Here is a 17,699-nt window from a genome sequence, read left to right as displayed (position 1 = left end):
ATCTGGAGACCTGTTCCATCTTATTCTACCTTCACAGGATGCTCCTGTCTAAACACAGGCCCCAAATATCCTCCCATAACACACACACACACACACACACACACACACACACACACACACACACACACACACACACACAGCCATACACATACATAACCACACACACAATTTGTATTTTGGCACTGTCTCTCAAATTTAGATCTGTTTTGGCTAACCTGCTCTTTAGGAAATAAAAAAAGAACACATCTAAACTGTCTCCAGTCTTCTGGCATGTCATTTAATGAAGTTGTCTGTCTTGGATTGTGGAATTGGTACACACATTTAGGAGACATTGGAATCAATACTGTACCTAATAGGAATAGACAACCATTCATTATGTCATGTAGAAGGAATGCCCAAAGCCTAAATTAAGGAATGTTGTTACAAACAGTTTAACGATTTGCTCTGGTTTGTATGAGGTTGCTTATTTTATGGGTTTTCTGTTGCTTGCCAGCGCCATGCAGCAGAATGGCTGTGGCTATCAATATTGTGGCAAATTCTAAACTGTTGAGACTAATATGCCAGTTTGTGTTACTGTTGAAGATCTCCCCCAAGAGGCAATAGGAGCAGGCTGAGTGGAGTTTTTTGCACAGTGGAGCGCCATTTGGTTAGTGTTTCTGACTGTTGCTCTGCTTGTCACTGTGGGGCAGGAACGCAGATCGTGAGTCAGCCCACCGTCGAGATCCCTGACCGAAATTACCCACTAATTTACCTGGGGACATTTATGATTTCATCTTTAATCTGTCACTTCAAAACTTGTAACTTTGCGCTGATGACCTCAGTGATGATAAAGACGTGGCTTCCCTCCAGTAAGGATAATGATTTGTTGGCACTCTCACCCTTTTAACATTAATTAAGGTTAGGGCTGCAATGGTTATTAAAATGATGGATTCAACTCTTTTTTTCATCGAAGGAGTAGTTTAAATTCTGGGGATGTACTTGCTCCATTCTTGAGTCCATGCCAGGTAGGTGCCTTCTCCATGAGCCGACCTCAGACACTTCTTTTTGTTTCCAGACATTGATAATTGTCATTTTTGGTCGATTGATAAATCAATTAATCAACTAATCGTTTCACTGCTAATTGAGTTTGGGGAGGGTGTTGAATCGAATTTGGCCTCTTGGCTTGTTGTGGTGGATCACTGATATTTTCAGGAATTTTCTAATCTGGTCTACATGTGTTTTAAGGATTTCAAAAGTACTTATAAAGCTGATTTCTGTGACAGCTTGTGGGAGATAGTGCAGAATACTTGAGTCTTTACATATCTGTTGCGGCAGCAAACACACCCTGGTTAGGAAGCTCTGTAGCCATCTGGAGATAAGTGACATAACATTGGCAACTCTGCTCTTCATGGAGGACGATGTTTTGGCTTCACTGTAGCATAATCTTCAATATCTCTTAGTTTTATACATTGAGAGGATCAGCCTCTCTCTTTTACCTACTGAGTTCATGCAAAGTTCATGTTAAAAATAAAGGTACAAGCTTCCAACTTGTAGATTGTGTTCATGTCAACATCAATGTCAAAATTATAAGTGGAACACTTACATTTTCTAGAAGATATCTCTGACATACAGATTGTTATTCCTCCCAGCTGAAAACCACGCTGGCACATGAACTTGTAAACTCCACACAGAAAACAGGGTTCAAGCAGGTTCGGTTGTGAGGCAACAGTTCTAATTACTTCACCACCCTTGTTCCATCCATCCACCTACACCACTTATCCTTTAAGGGTCGAGGGGGTGGAGCCAACCACAGATGACATTGGGTGAGCGGCGGGGTAAACCCTGGAAAGGTCTCCAGCAGATCACAGGGCCAACATATAGAGACAAACAACAATTCACACTCACATTCATACCTACAGTCAAGCTACCATCCATCCCATATAACATGAATGCAACTTTAAACAAATTTACTTTTGTGCACGTAAGGAAGGAGGATGTCTTGGAGAAAAAATACAAGCTATTTATTGTATTGTTGGTTTCCTCCCAGTTAGACTGGAAAACATCCAAAGAAGGTGTCCTTGTCTGAACCACTTCAACTGGCTCCTTTCAACACAAAGGAGCAGCGACTGTACTCTGAGCTCCCTCCAGATGTCCAAGCTCCTCACTTTATCTCTATAGGGCGGAGCTATAAGACACTCTATGGAGAAAACTCTTTTCTTTTATCTGCAATCTCAGTCTTTCGTCATTACCCAGACCTCATGTCGGAACATACATGTCGATTGACTGGTAAAGCTCTGCCTTCCAGCTCATCTCCTTCTTCATCACAACGGTCGTCCACATAACTGCTGACGCCGCTTCAATCTGCCAGTCAACGTCCCGCCTCATCTTGCCCTAGAGACCCAAGATACTTAAACCCCTTTAATTGGGGCAGCAACTCACACCAAACACCTTATTCAAGCAGAAAACCATGGATATTTGTAATAATAATAATAATAATAATTTGTAAATATACCCTCTGTTGATCTGAATTAATTTGCCTCACTGGCTTCAGCAAAACTGAAGCAAATTGGGTTAAAATCCTAGGTAGCTTGTTAAATGTAATTCCATTCTCCCTGTCATTCTTGGAAATTCAAATAATTTACCAGCCAGCTCATCATATCAAGAAAGGATGCATAGTATGAAAGAGAAAGTCCCAAATCCTCCTTGCTAGACAGACATGTCACAGTTTAAAAAAAAACACTTTGATTGAGCTGATTACAGCATTGCTAAATATGGTTTATCCCTGGTTTTTCACATATTTTCTTCAATCTCTTGTCTCCATTAAGCCCTTTTTCCTGGGTATTTTCACTTTAACAATACAATATATATATGTGTGTGTGTGTGTATATGTCAATGTCAAATATAGTATACCAAATGTATAATGATAATTTAAAGTATGAACTTATTGACAAGTTAGTCTTAACTTAACAAATGCCTCCCTTTGCAGAGGTGCAAACTCATAACAGTTCACTAATTGAAAACCTTAAAAGCTGGCATTTGTCCACTAACCACAATAAATCGACTTTTGGGACATAAGACATAATATTCCTTTTGCTTGTGTCTTTAATTGTACGTATGTTTTGTCATATCTCTTTTAACACCAGCACAAGGGCAAGTCTATTTCATTTCACACCCTGGCTGTAGATTGTGCGTGCTCTCATGTGCTGCAGTTGTTGGTTCGGGTTACCTCTGCCTGTGGCGGGGAAGTAAGCCTGCTGTGACCTTGACCTTGGGCCTGCAGATCGACTCAGTGCAGCACAATCTCTCTCCCTCTCTCCTACACACCTATGCATATAGTCACCTTCTCACCCACTCCCATATACATCTTATAATTTAGTTTCAATATTTATGCCCGTAGGTATATCAGGCCACTTGGTGTAAATGGACTGCATTTAAATAATGCTTTATAGTCTTAACGACCGCTTAAAGCACTTAACACTTAAATTTACATCCACCCATTCGTACGCACACATTCATACAACGCTCCTATATGCCGTGCTTTTTCTGTCGCACTTCATTCTCACACTGCCATAACAGCAAGGGCAATTTAGGATTCAGTGTCTTGCCCAAGGACAGCTCGGCGTTCAGACCACCGGACATTCTGGATAGTGGACAACACACTCGACCTCCTGAGCCGCAGCCGTCCCTGTACGTTGGTGTGCGTAAGTTTAGCATTTTATGCGTTGTTATGTAAGAAATTCAACACAGTGCAGCAGTAGCAAACGGCAAAGGACTCTGTCATGCACTTACTTGCACACTCCTTTCCAATGTATTATCACAGGACTGTCTCATCTCTCCAGTCTGTTTGGTTTTTCCCATCCAAGCTTTAAAAATAATAATTCCTACAATTTTATTTGATTGATGCCCCTACACTTTTACCAGCAGAGACAGAACTCTATTAATAGAAGCCTACACAGATCAAAATGTCTCACTGCTGTTATGTCTTGACTCCATTTCAAACAAAGCACCTGGAACATTTATTCTTCTACTGTAAAATCGAAAAAATATCTAGGTCATGTTAATCAGAGAGATGGTTATTTAAGGGGATATCGTATATAACATTAAGGCAGCGACTGTTAAATATCTAAAGAAGTGTAGTTCTTCAGCCAATAAGCAACTCTCGCCATTTGAGAGCAATTTACTTTTGACTTTTGCAGGGCACTACTACTAAATAGTATTTCTACTTTTACTCATAGAGATATTTTGACATTGAATTCAAATAGTAATGAGATGTAAAATGCTTTCCAATTTTCTCTGGACTTCATTTTCTTTATATAAAAATCATAAAGCATCTTTGCCTCAAGATTTTATATGATTGAAGAAGGACTCTGATGATGCTTAAATCTCTAGGTCTCTAACATATAACATATATATAGCTGTACAGGTCGGACCACTGATACTTTTCCTCAACAAGGTATTTGTTGAGCAGTAATCTTTACACAGTCATACAGCAGCAGATATGCCTTACGCCTTACACATATTTGTAGGTATACACTGATGGTGAGACTATTTTCACTCCTCACTGCTATCGCTTTGATAAGATACACAGCGACAGCTAACACAGCACATGTAATGCTGCATGGCAGCACCTACAGCTCTGTACCATATGCAAACAGAGCCAGCGACATGCATGATTAGTTTAGACAATAATAAAATCTACTTGTGCCTCTGTGTGAGTTCATTTCTAGCAGCAGGAAATACTATACCAAGTTAACAACAATGTCAATAACTGTCTGAAGATAGAGGTTGTACTGAGCAGCTCCCAGGTGTGTATGTGCACAACTGTGGAATTGTAAAGCTGGCCATCGAATAGGTCTATGTCAACAAAAATCCATGGATTGTAACATCTGTTTTCTCATTCCGCAGATGTTTAAAATCACCGGAGGGTACTTCGAGCTTGACCTAAGGTGTTTTGACCAAGGCAGCTTACCCATTACCGATCTCTGTCTAATTGTCTTGGTCTTCTGTATTTTCCAAGAGTCAAGTGGCATCATGCTGCTGCTGGTAGACTTTCCTTTCATTCCTTCTGCCAGCAACAGAAAGGGGGACTGTTCCTTTCCTTCTCCTGTTAATCCACTTGCCATAATCTACTCTTGCTGTCCCAGATGCCCTATCGCCCACCTTACTAAAGTCCCTGATTGTCTTGGATTCTGCAGCTACAACAGGAAATGGGCAGGTGAGATATAAAGTGGGCCAGTACAGGTGAGGTGATTGCCCCCAACAGCCCAGGCTGATCAGGATGGCATTGTTGAAAGTCCAGAATCGTGGATTCAGAAGATCCCAGAATGGCACCCAAGAACTATCTTCAGGTCCAAACCCTCTCCAGTCAACCAGATATTGCAGCCTGCGCCCTCAGTTTACTGTCAGCAGCATTTCGACTGGCTCTACATTTACTGCAGGGGAGGAGGGAGTCTGGATGGAGTGATCAGGGCGTTTGACAATACAGGTGTGACCTTGGAACCATGGGAGGTGGAGTGCTCTGTTGTGGCCTCGGAAGACAGAGTCTCACAGCCACTGAGTTAATTACTTTAGAAGTTAGCCAAGGGCCCACTAACCTGGGTGCCAACTTGGGGGACACGACTGGGAGAGAGAGATCCTTGCTGGACAACCGCATCATTTGTTGGGAAAAGGGATTGTGGTGTTGGGGTGTGGTAGTTCGTCCGCCTTTTTCTTTGAATTGTGTTGTGCCATATGAGATACCATCTGCGGACCAAAGCCTAACACGATGTTACATTCATTAAGCTATAGTCTTTAATCTGTTATTTGCCTGGCCCTGGGTCAAACTGTAACTATCAGCCAGCAACCAACCTGTCAAAAGCTCTCCAATCCTTTTGTCTTTCTAAGTTAACCTCTTCTTTGGCATTGAGGAAAATGTCTGGAATTCAGTACATGTCTGAAAGTTGATTTAAAGAGTGAACTTAGGACTTGAAATAGGGGAGGAAGCAACCCGACTCGGTGAAATGCTAAATACATCTGGCCACCAGTACCTCTGCTCCCTAATCAACATGACATTAACAAATTGTCTAACCATTAGATAGTACCCTTAACCCAAGATGGATTATCCCAGTTCCAGATGTCAGCAACAGATCAGCCCACCTGGCACTTAAGTCTTTTGTATTATAGTGTGGTAAACAGTGTATATTGCTGCTGTGTGTTACTTGTGAAGTGTTTTCTGTTTACCAGGAGGGAGAGCTGCCCCCTCCCACACCTCTCTGTGCCCCGTTCATCACCTACCTCAGCAAATCTGAGTCTACACCGGGACACTTGGGAGAGAAAAAAATTCTCCACCTGGCAGACTGTTAATAAAGGTGACAGTGGGAGGGCGGGAGGAGAGAAGGCAGCAGGTGTCAAACTCTGCTGACTGGAGACACGGGGGCACAGGGCTTCACTTTACTGTCACGTTATACTGTCTATCAACACATACTATGATATGGTCTCACACACAGTTATCACGATGATTCCGTTTTCTTTACAACTGTCAGGGCAGAATATGTGTGTACATGTATCCCTCTTCCTAAGGAACCGTCCTTGTTTTCCTCGTATCCCTACACCCATGAAGCTGTGTCATAAATCACTGTCCCAGCGGCAACAGCAGTCATTTAGTATCCAGGGCTCGTGGCATTCGTCCCCCTCTGTTTAGCTTCCACCTCCAACACCTCACCTCCTACGGGCGCCACCTTAAAACTGTGTGATGCCGAGTGTTTTTTTTACTAAAGTGAGGAGTATCCACCTGTTACTTAACATCGGTGGGACTTTGGAGCTTTTATGGCTGCCACAGAAAACTGTTTCTGCCTTCCTCCCTCCCTCCCTGTAGTTTCGACCCGTGACAGAGCACGGGCAGGCATTTTGAAGTCGACCGACTGTGTCGCGTGTGTATGTGCTCCCACGTGAGCTGTGCATTTCACATGCATCTTTGTAGAAACAACAGCAGGCAAATTCATTTCAGCAACTGTTTCATTTACATATTGCATTACCCTTGGTTGGATTCATGTGCTTTATGCATCCGCAGCAGCAGCAGCAGCCTGCATGTGCTCTCCCATCACATCACTGCTCCCTGGCAAGTCTCACATACGTCACAGGCGTCTTTTTATCGTGCAGATGCTGCTGTTAATTATTGCTTTTTCCACTGTACATTACAGTGCTTGTCTCTATATTTTATGTGACCCTACATACAAGGGACAGGTGCTGCAAATGAGCTTCAGTTAGACCACCTACATACATCCTGTTGCGTTTCCTCATATAACAGTTTTTTTCTGCCTCATCTCTGTCAAATAAACCAGTGATATAAATATAAATAACTGCTTTAATGACTTCCTTTTACAGCACGACATTGTACCGCAGCAGTGTTGTTCCATTATTAGATAATCTTGCATTTTAAATCAGCTTGGAAATGGACCCAGTGCTATCTTAGATCTAATTTTAGCTCACCATTTACAATCCAAATTAAAAAAAGATGATCCCCTTAGTGACTCGTTGGTGCTGCTTATATTATTTAATTCACTGTCACATTTTAGTAACACGGCCATGTACATGTAATGGTTCTGTGCCTTTACTCAAAATTAAAGGTAAGCTACATCCAGCCTGACATATACTGTATGTGCACGCAATCTCTGTTTTTCATTTCATTCAGATTTTATTTTCGGCTTTCGCAGAACAGAAATCATAGTGGTGAGATGCAAATCATACCAATTGGTTTAAATTCATTAAGAAGCTTGAAACGTTAATATCTTCGTTAATTTTTCATAAAAATCGAACTAAACAATTAACGGATTAGGTTGCTTATTCTTTTTGTCAATGAATAATTTACTAACTGAGTAAAAGCTTCTTCTTCTTCATTATGCTTTTGCATTTGAAGCCATACAGTATGTTCTGCCAGGGCCATGTTAGCCAAGCCCAGAGCCAGTGTTACTGTGGAGATGTGCGTCTGGCAGAGAGCGATGAAAGCTCTGCAGAGGAGTGTTGAGTTACAGGATGCGAACAACATCCATCCCCGCTGCACTGACTGAAAGCTGTAGCCTGCAGTCGGTGTTGAGGATGGGTGGTGGCAATAGTACAAGTAGTGACAGATAACAGGTGGATGGTGACACACACCAGCCACTCTGTGACTAATTTCTATGCTGACAGTGTGTGTCTGTGTGTATGCTACTATATGCTCTGCTGATGTTGTCCATGTGTCTGCTATCGCTGTGCATATGCTTGTTTGTGTGTTTGTGTGCCTCGCACATGAAAGAGAGGCAGAGCGAGAGTGAGACAGGAGAACAGTCCAAGGCTACAGATTTAATCTGGCTGCTGTGGTCATGTGATTAATCGTGGCCAGGGGCCAGGGGATAGTGTAATTTATGGTGTGGGGGGGGGGGGAGTGTCAACACATTTGGATGGTTGCTGCTCCGGAGGGAAATCTCACTCTTAAACCAATCCAGTATTCTTCTCCATCTCCTCCTGACCCACTATAATATCACCGCTGGGTTTTGGGCGAGTTAGCCATTTAAAAGATGATGTAATAGACTCCGGCTGCAGTTTAAGTAAACAAATGTGTACAGTGTAAAAAATGCGTTCTGAAGATATTTGCTTGTGGCCATCAAGCATGTATCTCAATGAGAGAATACTGAGCACTTTGAACGTGAATTTATTTTGAATATTTGAGTTTATATTGAAGCCATTTGCACCTCAGAATAACCCAGTTCTGACTTGCAGAATAACCGGTCAGTTGATTTTTGACAGCCTGCTGTGGACTGTGCGTCACTCACAGTCTCTACTGTCCTTCTGGCTTAAAACCATATCACTGCTGTGGTGACCTCACCCTCCTCGGTCTCCTTCAGGCCACTGGTGTGCTTGTGCTTGTGTGTGTGTGTGTGTGTGTGTGTGTGTGTGTGTGTGTGTGTGTGTGTGTGTGTGTGTGTGTGTGTGTGTGTGTGTGTGTGTGTGTGTGTGTGTGTGTGTGTGTGTTTACTTAATCCTCTTTCCAACTCCAAGAACTGTAAAGTCACATCAGATGAGTTGGAGGAAATGCAAGGTGGGCTGTGTTGAGGTTTTTCTTTTTTGGTGAAACTTGCGTTGTTTTCATTGCTGCCAATATCAAGCAGTGCTGATAACAGCAGTTTCCCACTGACCTTCCCCACCAGCTGCTTACCACCTTGCACCATCCAACCGGAGTTACCTGCGTTTCCACTGGCTGTCGGACTTTTCTCCTTGGCAATTTTTGTCGTGGTGTTATTCATTCCTGTTAGAGTTTATATCTAGATTTACTCTTTGCGGCGCATGGGCCATCTCAAGAGGACAATGGTTTATACGCGGTGGTTCTTCCTTCCTTCATTCTGTTTATGAGTCTGAACAAATATGTAAATACAGGGACAGTTATGTGCTGTCTTGTCTATTGGTGCAGTTTCATCGTGCAAAACATGCGACACGATCCAGATTCTCTTTCAACTTCTTCAAAGGTTCATGGTCCTGCCCACTGGGTCTAGATGGAATCTGTGATCAGTCTTTATGGTCTTTACAGCCTTAAAGAAAACATACCAGCACACAGGGAGTCTCTTTGACTTAGATCTTCTGCACATGGACTCCCCTTCCCTGATTTCCCCCTCGTCCTTGAGGACGCACTAAAGACTCGTGTTTACTAGGAATTAAAATTTGATACAGAATCAATGAGGGAATTGATTAGCATCTGCAGGGTGTCCGTGAACCATCAGCCCCCATAGGTAGAGTAAAGGTAACAGGAACCTCACATTACTCTGTGAACTGTCAGGAAGAGATATTGCACATGAACATGTTTCCATAGAGACCGGAAAACAATAGAATAATAGTAGAGAGCAAGTTTATGAATCTGACAATCAACTTAAAAATCATTATGTATGTCTATTGGCATTTTTATGTATTTATACCGTACACAATTGATAAATAATTAAACACAGATATAGATGACACATAAAATAAACAAGATAAATGAATGATTGTTTCTACTGTTACTTTTGTCCTTTCAGTAGTGTTTTCTAATTAGCTTAACCGAGCTCAGTTTCACTGAGCCGCTGATGAGCTCATGTTGACTCTTGGTCAAACCTGCAGATCAGGACTGTGTGCACGGCTACTTAAGGAGATTGACATTTAGGCGACAAGGTCAGTAGTGGTTCAAGAGGACAACAGTCTTTCTAATATGTATAAGATGATTAAATATACCTAATATAAAATATACCTTTTACTTATCTTCAAGGAAATGTTTATACTCGATACGCATTGTAAAATAAATACATAGCCACACTGAGACTTTTGAGACCAATATCCATAAAGAAAATACTTTAATGTTTGTTAAATGTAATTCATTTTGAATAGCGACCAATACATCTAGTGAGCGTGACATTTAATATTTGGAAAAAAATATACAGTGCTCTCTGGTGGACAAGGTGTGACATAGTTTCCAAATGACCTCAAACATCATGTAAAATCTTTTAATTTCTAATATCACAAACAGCACAACAACAAAATAAAGAATGTACACGTTTCTTTTTCAAATAAGAATAAACCTGGTAAAATGAAGATAGCCACTGTGTAAATGATGAGATGATGAGATACAAGTTACAGTGTCAGAAATTATGAGCTGAGCTGAATTTGTTCAGCAAATAATTCAAATTGCATAGAAATACAGAATACATCGAATTAAACATGCACATAAACTCCAAGTAATCAGACAAACAGTTGGTATGGAAATATATATTCTCGGGAGTATATAATATAGTTGCTTTTGACACTTCACAGCAATTTGTAGCTTTATATCTTTAGGTTTGTCTAGCATCGCTGTTGACTGGCATTGGAATTCATTATTTTATTTGGCGGTTGGCTCTCATGTTCTCTACACGTTTCACTCTTGTGTTCCTCACCTCCCTCCTCCATCCACCTCCATCCTTCTCCTCTTTACCCAACTCCAGGTTCATTTCACTAATTGCCTCATTATAATAAACCTTGTACCTCATGAACCAACGTTTTCACCTAAAATGACGCTTCTGCCTCAGATTTCACAACACACAGATTTCACACAGCATTGGTTAGGTTCCCCTCTCTTAAGCCATTACATCGCTCCCTCTCTCCTCCTCTTCCTCCCACCCTCCCCCACCACTCATATCACTCCCCTACTCCCTCTCTCTCTCTCTCTCTCTCTCTCTCTCTCTCTCTCTCTCTCTCTCTCTCTCTCTCTCCTCTCTTTGAACACACGCGCACTCTTCCTTCCTACCTCGCGGACGTTTGGGTGCCACCGCCGCTCCATCCCTTCTCTGACTCCTGTTATTCTTTTTGACTCTTGTACTCCACACACAGACAAGGCGGAGTAAACAAAAATAAAAGAAAGAAAAAAAAACAAAACCAGAGAGAGAGAGAGAGAGAGAGGGGCGGGTGGGGGGGGGATGAGAGTCCTCGAACCACAACAATGACCCGGTCCTGACTAAAATTGAATGGATTAGCCAATCTATTCTGAGCTCTAATGAGATTAGAGAGTCAGCGCAGACATGGGTCGCGGCGGCGCGGTACCTCTCGTTGAGATCTCCGGGGAGCGTCTCCCCTGTCAGCGGTGCTCCGGACGTGGAAATGGCGCTTTTGACGGTGAGGATGCCGCGGATGCCGGGGGACCGTGACGGACCTTTACGCACACCTGTGCCGCTTCGGTGGCGCGCCAGTTTACTTGAAGTAGAAAGCAGCAAAGTGTAGTCGCCTTCAGCGGCGGCGGCCAACAACATGAAGTACCAGAAATACATCACGGTGATGCAGATGGCCATGGGAGTGACAGCCTCCAACAAAGACTGCCTCCCCACCAAGAGACAGCTGTGGTGAGTACATGGAGGAAGAGGAGGTGCGCGCGGTGTGCGCGGAGCGGGGAGCGTGTGTTTGGTGCGTGCGCGGAGCGGAGTGGCAAAGGTGGCGGGTCCCCTCGAGTGGAGAGAATCGCTTTACAGATATGAGCCTCTGAGCTCCGCTGCCATGTGAAGCTTCTCCCCCCACTTTGCCTTATTTGCCCGGGTCTCGTGTGAAGTTGTGGCTGAGCAGCTGTTGGCGGAAGTCGGCTGCTGCTGCCTCCATCTCTCGGCGCCGTAGACAACTGTCCACACACGCACGCACGCACGCACTCGGCAGGCAGGCATCCAATAGGCGCGCACAGTTCGGCGGCTCTCTTCGCAGCCGCGCACCGTGCGTGGGCAAGTGCGTGCGTACCGTGTTTATCTGTGTTTTCGCCTGGTGGACTGTGTTTGTTATGATCCGCTGGTGACGGTGAGTCGCACATGCAGCAGTGGGGGCGAGGCGGACAACACAGAGCAGGTGTATCCACAACATCAGTCTGCAAAACAAGGCTGAGCGCCGCTGCTCTCAAACCCTTTCACACGCACCTGGTTTTTTTCATTCATTTCAAACCTCTTTAGTTCCATTTGGTTCTTTTGTCTTTTTTCTTTTCCCGGGTCTATTTCTGTGACGTGATGTGTGATGTGATGTAGTAAAAAAAAAAAATGTCGGCTGATTTCTCCACTCTCATCACTTATTCAGTAGCCTCATGCCATCTGCATTCAGATCACAATGTGTGGGAGTTGTGCTTCACTATCATTGGCTGTGTGTATCTCTGTGTGTTTACTTTTCCATCATCAAACTCTGTTACTGTTATTTATGCAGCTGTACATTTCTTGTTTTGCACCCAGCTGCCTCCACTGAACTTACTCACATTCTTTTCTACTGGCTGCCAACAGTATTTCACTTTTCAGCTTTTGGAAACCACGTTCAGTTTCTCTTTTGCATTGGTTTTAGCCCATTGCATTGTAGGCGAGCCAACGTAGGTTAGTTTAACTATTAACTGTTGATTGGTTTTAAACTGAACATGTATGTATGTCAATCAAAACCTAATCTCCATCAACATCTCCATGTTAAAATCTGTCGGGAAAGGATTTTGGGGCCTTAAGTTTTCTGTTTTATTTTACGTTATATCAGGCCTTGGTTTCCCGCAGGTTAATAGTCTGGAGGGCAAAAGAGGCGGAGCATATCGAACAGCTATTGGCTTTTGAATTTATTTGCATTCATATGCACACAGCTGTTAATAGAGATTAGTGTCGTCTTTACCTATATATGTATAGTTGCTTTGGTTTTGTGCGGAGAAACGTTTGACTCGTGTGATAAAAGAAACTAGTTGGACTCTTAACACTCCACGGCGAATGGAAGACAGAATCTTGTCTCGGATATTGGCTGTGTACACCAGAAGAAGAGTATTGGCCGTCGTCCCTAGAGCCTAATTCATTATCAGAAAAAAGCCGATGGAGTCAGAGATTGGACAAAACCAGACGCTGGAAGAGGTCACCTTGGGTTTTGGAATAATTTTTCACTATTTAATGATATTTTATAGATGAAGTCATTGTGATGGCTAATGATAATGGAAATAATTCTTGGTTGAGGCTCCTGCTATGATATAAAACAGAAAATACTTTTACAAGCTGCAAACCAAAAATATGGGACATTATTGCAATGATAAAAGATGACGTGTATGTCAAAGTTATATTATTTTAATAATTTAATTTGATGTCGTCTAATGTGCCAATGGATTGTAAATTCATCGGTTGATTTCAGTGAGGAAGAGTTTATTTGGCTTTTGACAACATAGCAGAGGCTACAGGTCTTATTAGGCTAAACAGTAATTCTATATCTTTACCTAGTTGATATTAGAAGCCTCATTAATAAAGAAAAGGAAGATTAAAAAAAACTGACACAGCAGAGTTGTGTTTGGTCTAATTATAGGCTCTGATTACAATGGGCACACCCAGTTATTCTTGTTCAGTAATCCACATGGATAACATTAAACATGAGGCATAATCCTTCCAGATTGGCTTTACTTTACAGTGAGAAGAAAAACAGTGCTTTATTGTAATGGATGTCCAAACTGGTTCCTGAGGAGTCCGTGCCAAATAAAGGAACAAATGGCTTCATGACTGTGCATCCACAGTCGCCTGTAGTAACACACCTGGCTGAATCTAAAGTCATCACGCTCGGGAAAAGGATAGGTTTTCTCCTCTTAGCTCATGTGACTGCTGTCAAATGTGTTGCAAAGGACACTGTGGTGACTTGGTGTTGACACTTCTCCCTTAAGAGAAGCGCGGCGGTATGTCTGGGGCCATCACATCATGGGGGAAGGGGCACCGCCATTAAAACAGGATTACTCTATCGTCTGCGACAGCCACTTTAACGAAGCGAGGCTGAGCCAGCGTGTGCCTGCAGTGTGTGTTTCATGGAATCAGCCCATGCATTCACTCGCATGTCATGTCTGTGTTTAATCAGTGTGAAGCTGAGACTCAGGTTTGCGTGTGCACAAGTAACTCAGTTACTCTGGATACTCAGAGTGAGGTATAGTCATCAGTGCTCGTGGGCATTCACAAGATCTAAAATCACTTAGGCTAACTTCCACTAAAAGTTTGGCTAAAAGCTAATAGTAATATAATAGATATATGATGAATGGACAAATCTCATTTCCATCCATCCATCTGTCCATCCATCTATGCCTCCATCCATTCATCCATGCGCCCATCCACCCATTTGTGTCTGTATTCGTCCGTCCATCCATCCACCCCTTGCATCCGTCTCTCTCTCCACCCTTTGCATCTGTCTGTTTGTCTGTCTTTCTGACTGTCTGCCCATCCATCCATCATACATCCATCCCTCTATTCATCCATTTGTCTCTCTGTCCGTCAGTACATCCATCCACCCCTTGCATCCGTCTTTCTATCTGTCTGACTGTCTGCCCATCCATCATCTCCATACATGCATAGCCCTAACCCCCCATATGCATGAATGTATGTTCTGTTACTTGTAGTAGTAGCAACATGATAACCAGTTTGCTGTCATCCCAGAAAAGCTAATCATTTCCACCACTGATAGTCCTGTAGCTTTGAATTTGGTTTTCTCTTCTGCTTTGGTGACCCGTGCATGGAATCAAAACATTGGAAGGAACCAGACTTGCTGTTTAGACACACTTGAGTAATTCAACCAGTGGGCTGAGTAATCTTGAGATTGTTCAGGAAATATTACACCATGCTAAACTTGAAGTCAAATGTGGTTTGCTCTCTCCGACGGTTGAACAGCGACTGGGTGCAAAAGTGCTTGGATACTAGTTTGTGAGTCACTGTAAAGGAGATGATGCAGAAATGAACGATGATGGTGAAATCCAAGACAATGACAGCATGAGCACTGGCTGTGATAAAAGTAATGGCTATCCACACACAGGCGTAACACAATTTAGAACTGACTGAGGTTTTTATAGCCTCACAAAACACAAGGAGAAACGGTATGATTCTCCCTTTGACAAATAGATGAGGAGCTGGATGTGAAATCTTCCAGAACATTTAACCTCCGTGATTGAAAAACTCCCATCCATTATGTTTTAGGAGCTGTTCATTGCAACTATCATTAAAACATTAACCTGGTGTCATTTAATCCACTTCTGTTTGGGTATTTAGCATTTTCTTATGTGGTTGATGACGCGGGCGTAATGATGATCAGTGGCCTTTTTCTTGATCTCAATCCAGCAAAGCTAAAAGCTGAGAAGTGCATATCTTGAACTGCTGCTTTGGAAATAGAATATGTATGTACTTTGCAGACTCATCTGCAGTAATTTAAGCAATTATTGAGATAATGTTTTTCGGCAATATGTGAAATTTGAATGATGTAAAAAAACCAACAGCATCTTTGTACATTCTTGCTTTTAGTTGCTTTCTTATAAGATGATCTAGACTTCATTCATCTCTGTGGCATAATTACTTAATTTTGTGAATGCTGAAATAGAATAAAACATGAAAATGAGAACATGCACCCTACGGCAACGTGTAAACATATTAGATCTTGTCAGCCAGTTGCAGGTGATGAAGCTGTGAATGGATTTCTGTGCAGACCAATCTAAAGCGTTTGGTTTGTGTTTTCCATAAATCTGTCACATTGCTAGTGAGAGACTCCCTTCACTGAATGAAGAAGAAAAAAAACGTCATATACAACTTTGAAAGATCTTCAACAACCTCTTGAGTATAATTAGCCTGAGATGGCCCATAAATAATAATTAGCTTGATGACGTTACTTGAAACTGGTCATGGCTGTTCATAACATGTGGGTGGATTGTGCGCCAGATGTCTATTCTGCCCCTCTACACAGTGACAGCTCCGCCTGGTGTTCCCAGTCCACCTGCTTAATGATGCATAAAGTCAGCGTCCCCTCTTCCCCCCAAACACACACGCACTCATGCGCACGCACGCACGCTCACACACTCACACACACACCCCCACACACACACACACACACACACTGATTTGCCTGTCCACACGTCCTCCCTCCCAGCTCTTCAGAGGAACAGACACAAACACATACATGACACACACATTCAGCAACTCCTGTCCTACCCCCCTCCGCTTTTCCAGTTCCTCTAGTGGAGGCCATGATGCGTAATCTCACACAAACTGACAATGCCGCGCGTTAGTTACCTCAGCAGGAACCCAAGTCCAGGGTGGGCCTGTCATGATAATCAGTACTTTTCTCAAAAACATGCAGAAATACCCTTTTTTTTTCCTCTTCTGTATCTCTGGCTCCCTCTCCCTAAAGTCAGACAAGCCTGTTTCTATTAAAGTCATGAAGTCTGATCTTAAAGGAACACGAGTCATGACTTTTTTAGAGTCTTGGAGCTCACTGCTCCTGCTCTCAGTTCTTTGTCGAGTATATGCAAAGGTGCTTATGAGTGTGTGTGTGTGTGTATGTGTTTGTATTCAGTTTTTCTGTCCATTAGGAATTTGCATGTTCTTACTTTGGCAGAACGGTTGTAATCTCCTCTCAGATGGTTTATGCCACTAAAGGGAACAGATTACACAGGGTTTATTGACTCGTGGCTAACCCCCTTACCCCCACCCACTCACCGAGCATCCTGTGGTGTGTGTTTTATGTTTTTTGGTGTGGGTGTGTGAGTTAAAGTGTGTCTGTGTGTTTATGTCTATGGTTTTGGGCAGTCAGTGATAACTTTTCAGGTCGGATTTTGATAATGATAACTATGAAGAAGAAATACCTCTTTCCTTAGGATTTACTTTGTTGAGTTTCTACAGTTTAATGCTAAAACAATTTATATGGGAATTTATTTTATCCTGTACAACTCAGTTTAGGAAGACAGTGTTTTACAAGTGAGACATCTAGTGGAAATCACTTTGTTGATTTAAGGTGGCATAAAGCTGCTCAACAGGCCATATTCGTCCTATCACCCAGCTAGGGTTGCAGCGGCATACCAGTTTGAGGGTATACCATTTCATCAACTGCCTGTCAATACCACACCACACACACACACACACACACACACACACACACACACACACACACACACGCACGCACGCACGCACGCACGCACGCACGCACGCACGCACGCACACACACACACAAACATGTAGCAAAGAAAATGGCAGAGAGAAGCAAGACTGATATCCTCAATCTCCATCCCCAAAAAAAGCATTTAAGTCAGCTGCCTGGGATTACTTTGGACATCCCAAAAAGCAGCGTGGGGTTGTCCTGATTGACGGATATGCAGTGAGCCAAAATTTGTTAAACCATTTACAACTTTAATCTCTAATGAAAACAACCTGTGACAGTTTAAATGTCGATCATAGACTTCCCGAACAAAATCATTTTTATCATTCCGGCTCCTGGCTATG

General features: G+C 42.7%; 1 protein-coding gene across 12 annotated transcripts in view; it reads left to right on the top strand.

The window, feature by feature from the left end:
- The first annotated feature begins 11,419 nt into the window (after nucleotides 1–11,419).
- The window catches only part of tjp1a (tight junction protein 1a), a 102,700-nt gene continuing 96,420 nt past the window's right edge, over nucleotides 11,420–17,699 (top strand). For all 12 annotated transcript variants that reach the window (XM_035169378.2, XM_035169293.2, XM_035169097.2 and 9 more), the window contains exon 1: nucleotides 11,420–11,828. In XM_035169378.2, the coding sequence (XP_035025269.1) occupies nucleotides 11,737–11,828 (92 nt within the window). In that variant the 5' untranslated portion in view covers nucleotides 11,420–11,736. The remainder of the gene's footprint in view (nucleotides 11,829–17,699) is intronic.

Source organism: Hippoglossus stenolepis, chromosome 1 (assembly GCF_022539355.2).
Source record: "Hippoglossus stenolepis isolate QCI-W04-F060 chromosome 1, HSTE1.2, whole genome shotgun sequence".
Taxonomy (NCBI): Eukaryota; Metazoa; Chordata; class Actinopteri; order Pleuronectiformes; family Pleuronectidae; genus Hippoglossus; species Hippoglossus stenolepis.
The sequence above is the reverse complement of the archived record's forward strand: the minus strand, read 5'-3'. Positions and strand labels throughout refer to the sequence as shown.